At 39.0% G+C, this 18,232-nt stretch overlaps 3 protein-coding genes across 5 annotated transcripts in view; 1 reads left to right on the top strand and 2 right to left on the bottom strand.

Annotated features, from left to right (window-relative positions):
• The window catches only part of cwc27 (CWC27 spliceosome associated cyclophilin), a 32,868-nt gene extending 29,268 nt beyond the window's left edge, over nt 1–3,600 (bottom strand). The window contains exons 1-10 of the mRNA XM_074617586.1: nt 3,392–3,600; nt 2,749–2,845; nt 2,250–2,362; nt 1,959–2,102; nt 1,683–1,781; nt 1,487–1,590; nt 1,153–1,222; nt 718–797; nt 602–638; nt 366–523 (exon numbers count right to left, since the gene is read on the bottom strand). Of these exons, the coding sequence (XP_074473687.1) occupies nt 366–523; nt 602–638; nt 718–797; nt 1,153–1,222; nt 1,487–1,590; nt 1,683–1,781; nt 1,959–2,102; nt 2,250–2,362; nt 2,749–2,845; nt 3,392–3,433 (944 nt within the window). The 5' untranslated portion in view covers nt 3,434–3,600. The remainder of the gene's footprint in view (nt 1–365; nt 524–601; nt 639–717; nt 798–1,152; nt 1,223–1,486; nt 1,591–1,682; nt 1,782–1,958; nt 2,103–2,249; nt 2,363–2,748; nt 2,846–3,391) is intronic.
• Nucleotides 3,601–5,091: 1,491 nt separating this feature from the next.
• ppwd1 (peptidylprolyl isomerase domain and WD repeat containing 1) lies at nt 5,092–9,546 on the top strand. Its single transcript, XM_074616715.1, has 11 exons — nt 5,092–5,275; nt 5,411–5,513; nt 6,687–6,790; nt 6,961–7,081; nt 7,190–7,637; nt 7,726–7,916; nt 8,087–8,276; nt 8,374–8,555; nt 8,645–8,726; nt 8,805–8,987; nt 9,320–9,546. Exons 1-11 carry the CDS (start codon nt 5,140–5,142, stop codon nt 9,461–9,463), a joined length of 1,884 nt encoding a protein of 627 aa, XP_074472816.1. The 5' UTR covers nt 5,092–5,139; the 3' UTR covers nt 9,464–9,546.
• A 70-nt stretch (nt 9,547–9,616) lies between these two features.
• On the bottom strand, nt 9,617–16,278 carry trim23 (tripartite motif containing 23). Of its 3 annotated transcripts, none has more exons than XM_074616717.1 (11): nt 16,151–16,278; nt 14,216–14,378; nt 13,557–13,678; nt 13,196–13,474; nt 12,929–13,111; nt 12,636–12,851; nt 12,395–12,529; nt 12,161–12,290; nt 11,959–12,069; nt 11,667–11,791; nt 9,617–11,461 (listed from the first exon to the last, which is right to left on the bottom strand). In XM_074616717.1, the coding sequence occupies exons 1-11, from the start codon at nt 16,232–16,234 to the stop codon at nt 11,282–11,284; spliced, it is 1,728 nt and encodes a 575-aa protein (XP_074472818.1). In that variant the 5' UTR covers nt 16,235–16,278; the 3' UTR covers nt 9,617–11,281. The 3 variants fall into 3 exon arrangements, with proteins under 3 accessions (XP_074472818.1, XP_074472817.1, XP_074472819.1); XM_074616716.1 differs by having other exon boundaries at nt 11,129–11,476; XM_074616718.1 differs by lacking the exons at nt 13,557–13,678; nt 14,216–14,378; nt 16,151–16,278 and having other exon boundaries at nt 11,129–11,461; nt 13,196–13,279; nt 13,351–13,468.
• Between the last annotated feature and the right edge of the window lie 1,954 nt (nt 16,279–18,232).

Here is an 18,232-nt window from a genome sequence, read left to right as displayed (position 1 = left end):
AAAAATTATGAATCAATTACCAGAAATACCAACAATAACGATCAGCTGCAGTCCGAACTCACGGTTATAAATAAATTAAATATTTAGGCTCAGGTCTCATGAAGTTTGGATGTTGTCTTCTCATCTAATTGTATTCATTAAACAGTAGTGGGTTGCTCACTGTGGTCCATCACTTTATCTCTGTATTACACAGTTCAACAGCTCCCCCATCAGGATGTTACGCTCTATTACAAGTGGACTTCATGATGCTGCTGAAGCTGTTCGTGACCAAAGCACAAACCAATGCAGACTATTTATTAAACAAACCCGCCATCTGTTGGATGTAGTTTATATTTCTACTGAAGGTCAGAAACATGCGGTCGTACCTGCGGCTGGTCTTCTTCTCTCCCTCGTCCTCTGGCGTTTGCTCTGCTGCTTTTAATTTCTTTAGCTTGTTGCTGATGAGCTCCCTCATCTTCTCCCTCTCATCGGAGTCATACTCTTCATCTGCGTCCACGTCGTCTTCAACGTCACCGTCGGCTTTCTGCAGGGCAGAACACAATGAAAGTTACAATCAGTGAAAAGCAACTCTGGGAACTTTGTTTCACAGAGTCCGACTTACCTCAGCTGTGTCTCCTGATGCCCCCTTCTTTCTTTTCCTTGGAGAAGAACAGAGATTATGAATGTAGGAGGAGGCGTTTATTGTATGATTATTACTAAATGAGTCATTGTGCATACTTATCAACGGCCGGAACCGAGCTCAGCCTCGGATCATCTTTCAGAAGGTCGTGGCTGCTTTTGCTTTTTCCCTTCAGTGTCTGAAGAAACATGAACGATGGAAAGTGACTGATTTGGTTTCACATATTTTTTAATTTCAATGCCGCCTCAACTTCTGAAACTTCCATTTCATTTTAGTTAAAAATCATTTAAAATCAGCAATATTGCAAACATCTTTAAATAATTTTTTAAAGTCCAGGTTACCACAAAGGTTAGAGGCCCATGCACACTAACGTTTCATTCTAAAAGATGCAAGATTTAAACAACTTCAATAAAATAGATTTGAGATGTTTCACATTGTAAAAAATAAATCAAATATGTGTCTGTCCTCGGTTGTTACAAGTCTAGACTACAGGGTCAGTTTATGATCTAGAACATGGTGTGGTAATTCAGTACCTGGCTCACTTGATTCACCATCTCCTCTTCCTCCTCAGCTTCCTCTCCAAATGACAACAGACTGAAGTTCCTACAAAAATCAACACAATGTTGGCATTGAAGCATCTAAAACAATACATGCAGAAATCAAAAATGGGTTTCAGCACGGTAACACAATGACACTGAAGATGACTTGTACAAGAAGAACCAGGAACAAAGAGTAGAAGAACAAGAAGATCTAAGATCACAATATCTGTTGAGGTCTGATCACATTGCTAACTGGGCAGGTTTTAAGGCCTCTGACATACTTATTGGGAGGATAAAATCAGAAAGAGACAGATGAAGTCTGACTCACTTTGTGGCTTTTGACTGTGATTTCTTTCCCTCCTCTTTATCTTTGTCCTTCTTGGCTTTCTTTGTTTCACGAGGTATGATGTCATCAAAAGGAGAGTGAAGCACCTGGAAGAGACAAAAGGTATTTACCTCATCACAGACACTAAATACTAAAGAGTTGCAAGTAAAAACGCCGTAGTAGAAGAAGAAGAAAGTACCTCAGCAGTTTTTATCTTGTGGGGATTCAAAGGTCTTTCATCGTGGTCACATTCGACTTCTGCCAGTCTGAGCATGTTATAGACGGTGTCTCCTGTGACCTGCAGCGGACATTGTTGGGAAAAAAAGCACAATTTTACTCTTAATACTCCTTGACAGTTAAGGAAAATCATACTGATCTGGGTCCATACATGTCCTTTGTCAGATATCCGGCCCAGGACAGACTTGAAAAAACAATAGAGATATTTCTGTTAATTGCTAAAGTTCTTGAGATTCACCTTGCCGAATATGGTGTGTTTATTGTTGAGCTCATCTGCACGTCCCAACGTGAAGAAAAACTGACTGCCGTTATCATGTGGGCCAGCGTTCGCCATGGCAACCAAACCTCTCCGATTGAAGCGCAGTCTGGAGTGAAATTCATCCTAAAAAGTATTGCATGGTAAGTGGATTGATTTGGGCATCGGGGTTATTATGTTAACATGTCTTAAGTATGATTTGTGCTTATGTTTCTGTCAGTTTTAACATCATATACACAGAGTCATAAAAAGGAAGTAGAGTATCAGTCTGACCTTGAACGGACGGCCGTAGACGGAGTCTCCACCGGTCCCCGTTCCAGTGGGATCTCCCCCCTGAACTATGAACTCACGCACCACTCGGTGAAACAGTGTGCCATCATAGTAACCTGGAGGATAGATAGGGCTGTCATTTATGGACAATTTCTTAATAATTTCCTGCTAATAAGTGTGTCAGTTGGTTGCAAATTCAAGGAAAGGACAGTATTCAATTGGTACACTTCCAGTTAATTAAGTACAATTAATTGCTGGCGTGAACTAGAGCGTCTTTTAGTCGGTGCACAGCTGCTCATGTGTCTGCAGGCAAAGTCAACATACACGGATAATAAAGTGTCTAATATTACATCAGTGATAAATTAATATTCAATTGGGTTTAAATTAAGCTTTTCTTTCAATAACATTATTGGGAGGATCAGGTTCGGGTGACTGATACTGCTTCAATGAATGGTCTTCTTCATTGTGTTGGAGAGTCTTTTAACTGGCTTTGGATTCTTACCTTCCATGCACAGCTGCACAAAGTTCCTGCATGCTTTAGGAGCCTCCTTGGACCACAACTCAATGTCAATGTCTCCTGCTGAGGTCTTCAACAGCACCTGAGAGAAAAAAATCACAAATAGGGATATTTAAATAGGAAATTATAACCACATTTACACATTCACCCATAGCACAGCAAAGCGAGTGAAATGCTCTACAGCTCTAACATTTCATATGACACTAATATATTTAGCTACAGGACATACAATGAAAATTCAAAGCATTAGTGATTTTATTATATATAAATGTATAAATAAATATAATATAATATAATATATAAATATATATAGAATATATATATATTTATATATTATATATACATATAAATATATATAATATATATATTATATATAATATATATTATATATATATATATTTACATATCATATATATTATATTATATATATATATATACATATTATATATATATTATGTAATAAATCACATTGCTGCACTTTAATTGTGTTCGTCGAAACGTGCAACGTAGCTAAACGCCAACAATCATTGATGAATGTTATAACCTCTAAAAGTAAAGTATATAATGATGAATATTGTTCAAAATGCACATAAAAGGATAACACTGAAGTTAAAATAGCAAACCTCACCTTTCCATTTGATGGAGGCTCCTGGATGTAAATATTACTCATTCTGCTGCAGATGTTAGTCGATAAAGCAAGAAAATAGTTTTTGTTACACCGTCTGATACTTAAAAGTATAATAACTCGTTAAATAACCCGGCAGATTGTGTTAAATTAGCTTCCTTTAGTGATAAACATTATACTTTAGTGACTACAGCCATATTGGCTACTCATGTGAGTGTGTTGTTTACTTCCGAGTACGTGGGGGGAGTCATCTACAAAAACAAAAATATATTTCTTTATTTTCTTCCAAAATTAACATTTAAATACGTTACTTGGCTTTTATATTATATTTAATGAAATATAAATTCACGTGAGTATTAATTCTCAAATGTGGTAGTGATAGAATGATCCCTAAAAAATATTGGAACACCCCCGGAAGCTGACTTTTGGTTTGACCCAGGTGTTTCATGATAATACACCCTCCGCGAACAAAAAGTAATTTTGTTCCACTATAGCTGACCAAGGAATATATCATTTTATTTCTTAAAGTACAACCAGCCTATAAACATGTGAATTGTGGAAAGATGTCAATAATTTTATACTTTCATTTTCTCAGATTTTGCACTGTACTATAGAAATATTATATTTGGCTGCTATGAATACAGTGACAAAGACAGTTTTTTTTTTTATTATTAATTTTATTTTAATTCTCGCGAAGTTCCACATTCACAAGTGTAAATTTAACAAAACAAAAGCCTAATTTCTTTGTATTTATGAAATTAAATGGAATTATATCTGTCAACAATTCCTTCCTCACAAAACAAAAAAGCAATGAAAACAATGAATGTATGCAATATCTTTAAAGTTTTAAAGTAAAATTATTGTCATACTCTCGCGTGGTCTTTTTTTATCATTATTTATTTATTTTTTCTATTGTGTTTTTTATTATTTATTTTATGTTGGTTTTGTTTAATTTCTGTTGTCCTTTTATGTTGGTTTTTGCTATGCTTTTTCTGTATGTAAATTATTTTAATGTTTTCTGCTGTTACTATGTATATATATACATATATATGTATATATATTCATACATATATATGTATGTATATATATATACATACATATATATACATATATATGTATATATATTCATACATATATATATATATATATATACATACATATATATGTATATATATTCATACATATATATGTATATATATATATATACATACATATATATACATATATATGTATATATATTCATACATATATATATATATATGTATATAAATATATGTATATGTATGTATATCATTTTTAAATAAATAAATAAAAACTGTTTAATGTTTTTAATGTTACTATGTATACTATATATGTACATATATATATATATGTATATAGGTATACATATATATGTATACCTATATACATATATATACATACATACATATATATATATACATACATACATACATATATAAATATATGTATGTATGTATATCATTTTTAAATAAATAAATAAAAACTGTTAAATGTTTTTAATGTTTTCTGCTGTTACTATGTAAACTGTCATTTTGAAATAATAATTAAAAAAAATAAAATAAATTTAAAAAAGTACAACCAGCTTAAAATACATTTTTCAGAGAAATGAAAGTGTCTAATAATGTTTGTTGTTTTGTTGTTGTTAATAAAACATGGCAGGAAATTCAGAAGTCTAGACCGGAAGTACTCAGCGGAAGTACCTCAGAGCGGACAACACGGAAGTGGCAGAAATGGCGGCTGAAGCTGAAAACAATGTGGAACTTAAGAGAAAAGCTGAAGACACTCCGGAGGGAGAAGCGGACGCAGAGGAGGATGAGTGGGTCGGACCCATGCCGGAGGAAGCCTCCAAGTCTAAGAAAAGGAGAGGTTCGTTTCTGGTAGTTTGATACTAAACTATATTTGTTGTTTCTTCTGTAAGTCCTGCTAACCATGCTAACCATGCTAACTATGCTAACCATGCTAACCATGCTGGGTGTTCTTGTTGTTGTTTTCTTTCCTCAGTTCTTGAATATGAGCGAGTTTACCTGGCCAACCTGCCCTCAGCTGCGATGTATGAGCGGAGCTACATGCACAGAGACGTCATCACTCAGATAGTTTGTTCACAGTAAGTGATTTCACATCAAACTTCACCATTCATTTCACACAACTTACTTTATCTTTATCTTTTATTATTATAAAAATCCGCTTTTAAAACCAGATAAATGTGGGATATACTGTGAGATATACTGCTTAGTAATGTGGGAACAGCTACAAAGCAAAATATAACAGCTAACTTTGTGTTTTCATGATGTTCTGACAGCACACACACACACACATTAAGTTAATAATACTTTTGCAGTAACTTAGCATGTTTGCATGATTAAATTAAACTATTAGCACACACCAAACTTTCTGTCAGCACACTTCATAGTGTAATGGATCAATTATCTTTTATTCAGATCTCCATTAGCTGTGTCTGAAGCCCAGATATTCTTCCTGGAGTCCACTTAAATCACTTTGAACTGTTTTAGGCTACATTTCAGTACACAATCACATTACAAATCTTTACCAAACAATGACATCAAAACACAACAATATTCAAGACACAACCAAACACACAACACAGGACCTATAGGTTCAAGTTAATACTATTCAATAGTGGTTGGACCATATAGCATATTATGTCAAAATACAAAAACAGAACAAGCAACAACTTCTACTTTAGCTCTATGGGACAGCTTTCTTAGTTTATGGTGTCCACTTACATCTACCTTATTCAAAGATGAATTATCATGCTTAACTTATAGAGGAGGTTTGTAGAACAGAGATCCAACTTGTATTATTGTATTTAAAATGTCCAGGTGCAGTTAAAGTGAAATGACTCATTTAACAATATACAGTATCGGCATTTCATCTGTGCTAATCCAGTGTTAGCATTCATACTTTGTGTTTAAATAAACTATATAAATGTGTGACTTTTGAAGACTGTCCCATGCCAGTTGTATAGCTGGCTAGTACCTTTCATAATAACTTATAATTGGTGTGTTATTACATAGTGTGAGTGTATTTATGCACTTGTGATGATTAAGAGATCTCTCCTCATTGTTCCTTTATTAATTACACCCACCAAATCACCAAAAGGCGACACATTAAATAATGTAAAATCTCTTCCGACACGATGATGGCTACATCTTAACATATTTAAGCAAGTTGGCATTTTATTTATTTGACTTTAGTTCTCCTTTTGCCCCTGGCTTTGTTTCTTATGACCGTAAATATTCCTTCTTTTATTTTTCAGGACAGACTTCATTATCACGGCCAGCCAGGATGGCCACGTCAAGTTTTGGAAGAAGAAGGAAGAGGAGGGGATAGAGTTTGTCAAACACTTTCGAAGCCATCTCGGTACGCATGGAATTCACAAATCACAATCTTTACGTTTATTTATTTATAGTACATGGCAAGAGGAAGAAGGAGCAATATGCTGGCTTTCCTGCACATTGCATTGTATAGTCAAATATAACATATCTTGTATGTTGTGATGGGTATTGATATTGTTCTTGTATTTTCTGCAGGTGTGATAGAAAGCATTGCAGTCAGTGCCGAAGGAGCTCTCCTCTGTTCTGTTGGTGATGATCAGGCCATGAAAGTATTTGATGTTGTCAACTTTGACATGATCAATATGCTGAAGTTGGGGTGAGTTATTATTACAAAGTAATTGTACTACATGTGTACACGCACACAAAGATGCAGTGACACCTCTTTCCCAATGTAACATGATTTATTTTTCTCTCCTCTGTGTAGCTTTCATCCGGGCCAGTCTGAGTGGATCTACAACCCCGGGGATGCCATTTCCACGGTGGCCTGCTCAGAAAAATCCACAGGGAAGATCTTTGTCTACGACGGAAGGGGAAGCAACCAGCCCCTCCACGTCTTCGACAAGATGCACTCCTCGCCGCTCTCCCAAATCCGCCTGAATCGCAAATTTCGAGTCATCGTCTCTGCTGACAAAGCGGGAATGCTGGAATATTGGACTGGCCTCCGAAATGAATTCAAGTTCCCTAGGTATGTGCAATGGGAATACAAAACTGACACAGACTTGTATGAATTTGCGAAACACAAAACGTATCCCACCAGCCTGACGTTTTCTCCTGATGGGAAGAAAATGGCCACCATCGCTACTGACAGGAAAGTCCGGATCTTCCGCTTCCTAACAGGAAAACTGATGAGAGTGTTTGATGAATCATTAACTGTAAGTTCTCACACATACATCACTCAGCCTGGATGTTTACTGATACTTTACTAATACACATGCTTATCACACCTGCTTCATATAACAGATGTTCACAGAGCTGCAGCAGATGAGGCAGCAGCTGCCTGACATGGAGTTCGGGAGGCGGATGGCGGTGGAGAGAGAGCTGGAGAAGGTGGACGGGATCCGACTGACAAATATCATCTTTGATGAGACCGGCCACTTTGTGCTCTACGGGACAATGCTGGGCATCAAGGTCATCAACGTGGAAACCAACAGGTACGTTCATATGAAGGAGGAGAAAGTCTGTAATTGATTGAAGCGTTAATTGGTTAATTAAACCTTGAGACCGTTCATAGACTTTATGATCTGTCTATCCCACTATCTTGATGTAAAGTCTCTAGTTGAGGTCAAATATCAGATATAGATTTCTGGATCTTGTTCCCCAGATGTGTGCGGATCCTCGGGAAGTTGGAGAACATCCGTGTGGTCCAGCTGAGTCTGTTCCAAGGCATTGCGAAGGCCACTCACGTGGCGCCCACTGTGGAGATGAAGGCATCCGACAACCCCGCCTTAGACAACGTGGAGGCTGACCCCACCATATTCTGCACCGCATTTAAGAAGAACCGCTTCTACAATGTGAGATAACAGGCCATTCAAATGAAGATGATACAGGCACAGCTTTTTGTTCTGCTACTATCTGTCTTAATACATCATTCTTGTTTTTTAACTCAAGTTCTCAAAGAGAGAACCAGAGGATACAAAGAGTGCCGACTCGGACAGAGACATCTTTAACGAGAAGCCCTCGAAGGAAGAGGTGATGGCCGCCACGCAGGCTGAGGGCCCCAAGAGAGTGTCTGACAGCGCCATCATCCACACCACCATGGGAGACATCCACATCAAGCTCTTCCCCGTAGAGTAGGTTTTTAAGAACATTCTCATCATGGCTTTATTCAGAAGTCTCCTTTACACTTCACAAGATATAAACACTACTTTGCTCTTTTTAGATGCCCCAAAACTGTGGAGAACTTCTGTGTCCACAGCAGGAACGGCTACTTCAACAGCCACATATTCCACAGAGTCATCAAGGTACGTCTGCTTCTCTGGGTTAATAAGAAATATTCAGTTATCCGACTCTGTCTTAATCTTTGTCTTTGTCGTGCGCAGGGTTTTATGATTCAGACAGGAGACCCCACAGGCACCGGCATGGGAGGAGAGAGCATCTGGGGGGGAGAGTTTGAGGACGAGTTCCACGCCACGCTGAGACACGACCGCCCGTACACGCTGAGTATGGCCAACGGAGGCCCCGGCACCAACGGCTCACAGTTCTTCGTCACCGTTGTACCAACTGTAAGTTGCCCCATTACTAGTTCACTATTGCAAAGCCCATTTCACACATGCACTTCATTAATGTGCTGGAAATTGTACATGTTGGTCTCATGTTTAGACAAGAGCCACTCTTCCTGCAAAAGATGCAAAGAAAATCTGAGTAGGTAATGCCAACACAAGCCTGAACTGTGAGTCAGCCTGAAAGAGAACAGAGAACACGTGGCTTCCTGGATATCATTGTCCAGCTCATCGCTGCAGCATCTCTCTCTCTCTGATTCCATGTCTGAAAAGGGCTTAAAATATCTTATGTGTGACATTAATTGTTTGATGTGCTGCTGTATTTCTCTCCTCAGCCGTGGCTCGACAACAAGCACACTGTGTTTGGAAGATGTACGAAGGGCATGGAGGCCGTCCAGAGGATCTCCAACGTCAAAGTGAACCCCAAGACAGACAAACCGTACGAAGACATCAGCATCATCAACATCACCGTAAAGTGATCGTATGTCTTTATCATGTCCTGTACAGTGATGTTTTGTTTTTTACCAGAATGAGTTATTAAAGAATGAGACTGTAGTAAGAATCATTTGGAGATGAAGAGTTTTCAGTAGATGCTAAGTTTGTTAGAAAGAAGAAGCTCCCAGCCAGACAAGTCAGGTCAATTAGTTTATTTTACAGCAACACATTATGAATAATTTACAAAAGCCATCATCAAGTCCACTGGTAACAAAGGTTTCGATGCGCGTTGTGCTTCTACGTTTCAAAAACAAATGGAAATGTTTTTTCACAAACTATGTGGAAAGGCTTTTCACACGTGCACTTTTTTTTTTTATTAGTATTTTTTATACATAGATACATGTAGTAAACATTACATAGCAATGAATAAAGAAAGTCAAATGATGGGTCCTTAATAACAAGACAAGTGTCAGTGTTCAGGCTTAATGTTTCACTAAGTTTCACATTACGTTATTACTGAAGGCTGTTGATTAAAGGTGTACCATCTCCTAAGCACTCCAGACACAGAAACGGGACTTGTGAGATGTTTAAATAGGAATATTTTCTCTTATGCAGTGAGATTAATACTCAAGAGTCTACTAAGAAACAGCAGGTAGTTCATTTGCTCCCAAATAAACTGGTAGTGAGGCAACAAACAAGTGCATTTGACACATTCTGCGAGCGAGACTCCACAAAACGGAGGCAGAACCGGTGCATAAAAACTTCTCCCAACAGCCTCGTATCAAAGTAACGTTCCCGCTCATAAATAAGTTCAGTAAACAGTTCGTTCTTTAACAGAAAACTCAAACTGGTGCGCCATTTCAAGACCAGCTGTGGCATTAAATAGGTTCATACAGTACACTTAAAAAAAAAAAAAAAACACACATAACTTAAAGACTCCATGAAACATCAACTGCTATTGCTTACATAAGATGTCAAGGCAAAGTGAGAAACCATCAGTTTGAAGTCGTCTGAGTTCATTTAAAGGAATAGTTCGGGTGTTTTGCAGTGGGGTTGGATGAGGTACTTATCCGTAGTCAGTGTATGATATTGATTTTTTTTTTAATCCGTTTCGCTGCTGCCCTCGTCCACAGTAGTACATTGCTTTTTACATTGCCCCCAAGCTGGGGGCGTGCCGCCCGCTATCTACTGTAGATAATACACCTACAATGGATAAATACCTCATACGACCGCACTTCAAAACACCCGAACTATCCCTTTAAACCATAGTGAACATTTCAGTCCCGTCTCACCTGCAGATATACTGAATGAAGCTAAAAGGTGTTTAATTCTCAGGATTATATGATGTGTTGTCCGAGTATACTGAATCAACAGAAGGTACGTAAATTATACTTATCACTACAATACAGACTACTCTGCATTTAGTTAAGACTAGCGTCACATATGGAGGTGGTTATGAGGATTACCGTGAGATAGAAAATACAGATAGAGTTCACGCTGTCGGGGCACGAGGAGCATTTTTACTGGACGTGAGTCAGCTAGCTAGAGGTGCCAGATAAACTCTGGGAAAAAAGGTTAGAACAAAGAAAGTAAGCAAAGTGTTACACCGCGTAAGCTGCCTTAGAAATGAAGCAGGATGGGATTTGTAGTCTTAACTTGAAGGTGGGTGGTTTTGTAGTTTCCATTTTCTGATTCAGTGAAGTATTTACATCTTAGTTTTCTTTGCTCACGTTGGTGCACAAAGAAGGAAAGATGAGGAGGGCAGGCTCGAAGCCGCAGTCTTAAAGAGTTAATATTTGGAGAGCGGGGCTCATAGGCCGGGGGGGTCGGTCGGTTCAGTTGTTAGGAGAGATGTTTTACGGTTAGGCGACGTCCAGGACGCCGGCCGCCACCAGCTGCCTGGAGAGCCAGTCCAGCCCCTCGTGGAGGCCCATCCCGCTGCGGGCGTCGCAGCCCTGAATGTGCCAGCTCCTCCCGCAGCACAGCTTGTGAAGGCTCAGCAGCTCCGTCATCTCCTCCACCGACACGACGCCAGGAATGTCCTGCAGACACGCAAACTGATCATCAACTCTGGCTGAGCCAAGATGTCAGCTTCACTGGCCAAGTATGGTAAGACAAGATGCATTCTGGTCCTATTCAGTATTTATTTCTTTGCACTATTTGTATTGTTTACCGTTCTTGTATATTTAACAGAAACATCTCTAATAATAACATCGTGCTATGTTCACAGAGTGTTACTCCAGTTACCTGTTTGTTTGCAAAGATGAGCAGCAAGGCGTCTCTCAGCTCCTTCTCCGTCAGTAGTTTGGCGAGCTCGCTGTGAGCCTCCATCAGTCGGTCCCTGTGGCAGCTGTCGATCACGAACACCACCGCTGCACAACAGAGAGGAAGAACAGAGGTACGGCTTTAACTTCCACCGTTCGCTGTTAGAAACCATCTCTGTAAGTCAGTATTTAGTAGATGCACTTAAAGGCACTATCTGTATACCGTATATTTCTGATGTGCATCAAGTAAATAGAAAACTGAGCCCAGGCGATACCTTGAGTGTTGAGATAATAGTGTTTCCAGAGAGGTCTGAGCTTATGTTTTCCACCCACGTCCCAGATGGTGAATTTCAAGTTCTTATATTCAACCGTCTCCACATTGAAACCTTAATTTAAAAAAAAGAAATATTGATTAGAACAGGAGCTTTGTATTCTTGTGGATTCATTATAAACTGATTACAGTGTAGATGAATGTACCGATGGTCGGGATTGGTTGCATGAACTCGTCTTGTTTCAGCTTAAAGAGGATGGTGGTTTTTCCAGCTCCATCGAGTCCGAGAGTCACAACACGGATCTCCATCTTCGGACCGATGTGGACCCGGTTGTCCTGAAACCAGAACACATTACGTTACATGTTGGAACAAACCCAAGCTCTTTACTGTAAGTGTTGGCTGATCAATGCAGGCATCTATGAGTGTGGACAGAGTGTACCTTAGTGAAGGTGACAGGGATGCCGGCATCTAGCTGAATGTGATCCGCCAGCTCTGTGAACTGGTGCTGCTGCTTCTGAAGCGTCTCCAACAAACAGTTGATCTCCTGCTTTGCCAGCACAACTCTGCAGTCGTCCTGCAACGGGACAGAAGCAACATACTGTAGATCACTGGATTGTATCAGCCTGACACTGGAGGCTTACAAACACCAGTTTATATATTGAACTCAGTGTCTGTCGTACCTGTTGAAGAGTCTTCTCGCAGTGCAGGCAGGCGGTGGAGACCTGAGACAGCAGGATGGTCATGTCCTCCTGCTGCTGCCTCAGCCAGATCAGCCTCTCCCTGACGTGGGCGTCCACCACGCTCAGCGCCATCTCCTCCTGCCGACACAGCGTCTCGTGGAGGTCTGCGAAGTAAGCTCGGACGCATGACCGCGCGCTCTCCGCCGTGCCGGGGACCTTACAAAGAAACAGAAGATATTAAACACCAGGAGAAAAAGCCCTCATGTTTTAGATGAAAAGAAGTCATATCTTACGTGTTCAGTGTGCGCCATGCCAACGCCGTCCTCGACTATCTGCTCTCCGCCTTCTATCTGCTGCACGATGCCCACCAGCTTCCTGGAGTACTCGGACACTTCGTCTGTGAAGGTGCGGATGCAGTGGGCCATGTCCAGAATGGATGCACGGATCTGATTCGCTTCAGTCTCAAGAACAGCGTGCTGAAAAGAAAGACGGGGGGGAAAACATGAGCGTGTCTCTCTGGATCAGGATATCTAAAACAATAAGGCTGGAACTTGATCTACCTTGTGTCCCTGGTGCTTGCCATACTCCTTGCACACGCAGCACATGAGAGGCCCAGACTGACACGCCTCCTCCAGGCAGACGAACTCGATGGCGTGGACCTGATGCTGCGGGCACAAGGTCTTCTCGTGAGGCTTGTCAGCCAGCGGCACCCGGCGGTGTTTGGCCAGCGTGCGGGTGGAGTGGGTGAGCTGGGAGCACTCGGCACACAGGTGGGTGGCACACACGGTGCAGTACATGGAGGCCGTGTGGCTCTCGTCTTCATCACAGCGGATTATACACTAGATGAGAAGAAGGAGTATGAGTGAAGGGAGCGGTAGATGAAACGGGTGATGCATCTATCTGATTTATCTGTGTTCTTACTTCTCCCATTCCTTTCAGGGCGTCCTCCGCCATCCCCATCTGGTTGCTGGCTCCATTCTGGAGTCGCTCCAGGAGCTCAAGCAGAGCAAAGTTCTTCTTCAGACCCCAAACTCCAGAGTCGCCTAAACAGATGTGGAGAAAAGAAAACACTTTAAATATGTTTACTGTAAGAATTTTATAGTTGTTATTTTGTTCAACCGACATTTGGACGTTTGGCACATCTATACACAGCTTTCCAGGACAAATATGGGCTTTTTTCCAAATCTTTTTTTATCTTTTTTTTTTTGCAGACATGGCAAAACGAAAAAAAGAAGGGAAAAAAATAGATAAAATAATACTAAAGGGAGAAAAAAAAATAAAAAAATAAAATGAATTGAAGCATAATGTTAAGTAATTATAAAATAGTAACAACAATAGTATTGGTTGGAATTAAAGTAGGTGTTGGCTCTGGGATTTTTATGCCAAGTCGAGGAAAGATGCTAGACTTTAGTTCTCTGGATTCCTCAAGCATTAGAAATTGGTTTACATAATCCTTTTTCATCATGGCAAGATATGCCTGTATACTTCTGTTTCTGTTATATCACTGTAATGCTCGTGGTTTGGGGTGATTTTGACTATATTTTGTGTGTTGCCGTGGTAACAGAAATCCTCTTACTCACTCAGCTCAGTGACCTGTCTGTCGAAGGGGCAGCGGACCGCTCTACCATGCAGGGGCAGCCTGGTTAGACAATCATGGCACACTGTGTGACCACACAGCAGGAGACGGGGGACTTTGTCCCCCTGGAGAGAGAAGACGTCCTCACACACACCACACTCCAACACCTGTGGGGTGAATAATAACACTTATTAATTCACAGAAAATCATTGTCTGTGACAGTCACTGCTGCAGAGACAAGTCAAAGGGGAGAAATAGATAGATAGATAAATATTAACTTTATTGAGCCCGAGGGAAATTCAAATTGTCAATCAAATGTTTAATATCTGGCACTGATTTCACAATTTATGTGACTTAAAGGTCCCATATTATAAAAAAGTGAGATTTTCATGTTTTTTTATTATAAAGCAGGCTTAAGTTCTATATAAATAACTGTGAAAGTATCGAAACGCTCAATCCACAGGGAAATACACACAGCCCGTATTCAGAAACTCTGATTTTGAAACTAGCTGTCAGGATTTCTGTCCATTTGTGATGTCACAAATATACAATATTTAGAGTCTTTGCACAGTTTTAAACGTAAACATTCTAAATGTGTCCCAATTTATTTCTTGGTTGCACTGTATGTGTGAATGACATCAGCTGACAGGAAGTAAACATGGACCACAAGCTGTTGCCTAGCAACGCAATTCCGTTGAAATGCACTAAAACGGAGCGTTTCAGACAGAGGGGAATGCAGGTATATTTAGGCAGACAGTATGAGGAAAATAAACGTTTTTTTTAACATTAAAGCATGTAAACATGTTCTAGTAGAAACAAAAAATAAAAGTAGAATCCTGAAAATGAACATAATATGGGACCTTTAATGCAGAAGGATGCTCTTACAGGGGAGCCAGAGGGAATCAATCAGAGTCACTGGATATCTCAGAGTGAGCTGCACAGTCACCTTCACTCATTTCAGTTTTTGTTGAGGTTGTGTTCTCTAGTGTACTTAATGAGTTTGTCTATAAGCTCATCTACTTAAAAAAATTGGTTTATAAACTATTGTAATTACGAACTGTAAATTGCATATATGAAAACAACCTTGAAAAAAGGGAAAATATATAAAAGTATAAAAAAAACTGAACAGATATGGAGAAAAGAAAACACTTTAAAAAGGACCCATTATGCTTTAGTGCTTTTTCTCTTCCCTTTAGTGTGTTCTATGAGTTTTATGTGCATATAAAAAGGTCTCCAAAGTTACAAAGACCAAAGTCAACACCAAAGGAAAGAGAAACACTGCTCCTGAACTGCCTGAAACGCCTCACTTCAAGTCACGCCTTTTCTTCCGTGACGTAGTGATGTCACCAAGTAATACATTTGCACCCTCAAACAAAGCTAGTTAGAGCGGAGCTGGAGCGGAGTCCGAAGAGTTCAAACTGAGCGTTTCAGACAGAGGGTGAAAAGAGGTGCTGCAGGACAGCCGGTATGAGAAAAAGTAAAGCGTTTTTTAAATATTAAAGCATGTAAACATGTTCTAGTAAAACCCAAAACACAAGTATGCACCCGAAAATAAGCAGAATAGGTAAATAAATGCTGTGTTTATATCTGTTAAACACAATTAAGGGAGCAGATTGCATCACAGTGTGCTACCACACAGAGGAGCTGCAGTAAATGGCAGCTAGTGACGCTATCTAGCAATGATAAACTGTTTGCATGCTGCAGCCACACACAGATCTGTGATTTAGCACTAATCCAGCTGCATTAATTATGAAAGAAAACAAGCAATGCAACTTGCACACGTCGCTGTTATACAATCTAGCAGACTGTTTGGCATCCATTAGACGCCAACGCAGCAGCATTCATCAGCAGCAGCCACGAAGCTCCTGTCGACTCTTCGTACTAACAACATAATCACTTCGATCGTACCGTAATCTAGCAATCAGGACATTATAACAACCTTAACCGTGCTTCCGTGAGCTCCTCTGCCGTGTCGGATACAAGGATCCATCTGCTTGTTTATTCCTGCTGCAGCAGCGGCCATAGTTGGACGACTGAGCAGGTGCAAGAGGACTATCCCCAAAGCACTTCCGGTTTCGCTCGGTAAAGCTGTTAGTAGCATACAAATACCGTCATTCTGTCTTTTGTGGTTTTTTTATTTCCTTGTAATAATACAGCTAACTTCATTATCATGTCACAAATTGTATTTTGTTACTACGATGCCGATAATGTAACATATATTACATTATCGGCATTGCGAGAGGAGTATCCCGCAAGCACTTCCGGTTTCGTTCGGTAACGCCGTTCTTATACACTGCAGGAATTACAGTATCCAGAGGAATCACCTTTTACAGTCACTAAGGAAGGCAACACATCAGGACTTTACATTGTCAGGTCTATTGGGGGAATACAGCAGATAACATATACTGTGAAATTATTCAGTTTTTAAAAGAAACTGATTTAGTTAAACGAATCGAGTTTTCATCATTAGTATTATTATTATTATTTTATTATTATTATTTTATTTTATTTCATTGTCAGGTCTATTGGGGAATACAGCAGAAAACATATCCTGTGAAATTATTCCGTTTCTAAGAGAAACTGATTTAGTTAAACGAATCTAGAGTTTTCATCATTAGTATTATTATTATTTTATTTTATTTCATTGTCAGGTCTATTGGGGGAATACAGCAGATAACATATACTGTGAAATTATTCAGTTTTTAAGAGAAACTGATTTAGTTAAATGACTCTAGAGTTTTCCTCATTATTATTATTGTTATTATTATTTATTTTTTTTAAATTTTTATTATTATTATTATTTATTTTTTTCTGCACAAGCTCCTGTTCCACACTCCAGTTCAGATGGTGGCGGTAATGCACCTCTAAGATGGTTTGCCAAACTGCCAATAAACACCAAAGAAGAAGATGAAGAAGACAACAAAATCAGAAAAATAAATTTGCGCCGACCACAAGTCCCATGGGCCATTAGCTTAATTATGTCTACTCGTGCAATTAAGGTTCTAAGTTGATTCAACTTGACCTGTTTAGTTTCACATTATGTAAAAACTGAAATAGTTCAGTGCAACCGGTTTCCACGCAAATTTCTAGTAAAGTCAACTCATTCGGGTTAAGAGTTTACAGTGCAAGATCTGAGTAAATGTTAACAAGTATACAATTATTGACATCATTCCACAATTCACATGTAAATTTACAGGACCAGAATAAATGAGAGCAAGTTTCAAGATGTGATTCGCAGAAGAAACAATTTAAATCTATGTCACTCTTTAACTTTTGTAAGAAATGTTTCACTGGATAGAATCTATAGATCAACTTAAATGACACCTCTTTTACCTTAATTGTTTGTTATCACTATTATATAGTCGTATTATTTCTTTATATTAATCTTGTCTCTAGGTGGAGGCTTCAGTTAAGCCCAGTGTTTTTTTTGGAAAACTTACACTTGTGAATGTGGAACTTCGCGAGAATTAAAATTAGATTAATAAGAAAAAATACATTACTGTCTTTAGTCACTGTAACCATAGCAACCAAATGTAATATTTCTTTGGTACAGTGCAAAATCTGAGAAAATGTTAACAAGTATAAAATTATTGTCATCTTTCCACAATTCACATGTAAATTTACAGGACCAGAATAAATGAGAGCAAGTTTCAAGATGTGATTCGCAGAAGGAACAATTTAATCTATGTCACTCTTTAACTTTTGTAAGAAATGTTTCACTGGATAGAATCTGTGGATCAACTTAAATGACACCTCTTTTACCTTAATTGTTTGTTATCACTATTATATAATCATATTAATCTTGTCTCTAGGTGGAGGCTTCAGATAAGCCCAGTGTTTTTTTTGCCTCTTCCTGCACTGTATATTATTCATTTATTTACTTTTTTGTTATGTTGTATAGTCTTAAATTGTGCAAAATAAATAAACAAAAAACAATTTGTTAGAAGGAACTTTTGCGGTAAGGACCAAACTTTCTTCCAGTCAATATTCTGTTATGTATGCTTATTCACAGTGCCAGAAA

This window comes from Sebastes fasciatus, chromosome 19 (assembly GCF_043250625.1).
Source record: "Sebastes fasciatus isolate fSebFas1 chromosome 19, fSebFas1.pri, whole genome shotgun sequence".
In the NCBI taxonomy this organism is placed as follows: domain Eukaryota; kingdom Metazoa; phylum Chordata; class Actinopteri; order Perciformes; family Sebastidae; genus Sebastes; species Sebastes fasciatus.
Note: the sequence above shows the minus strand (reverse complement) of the source record. Positions and strands in the feature narration are given on the sequence as shown.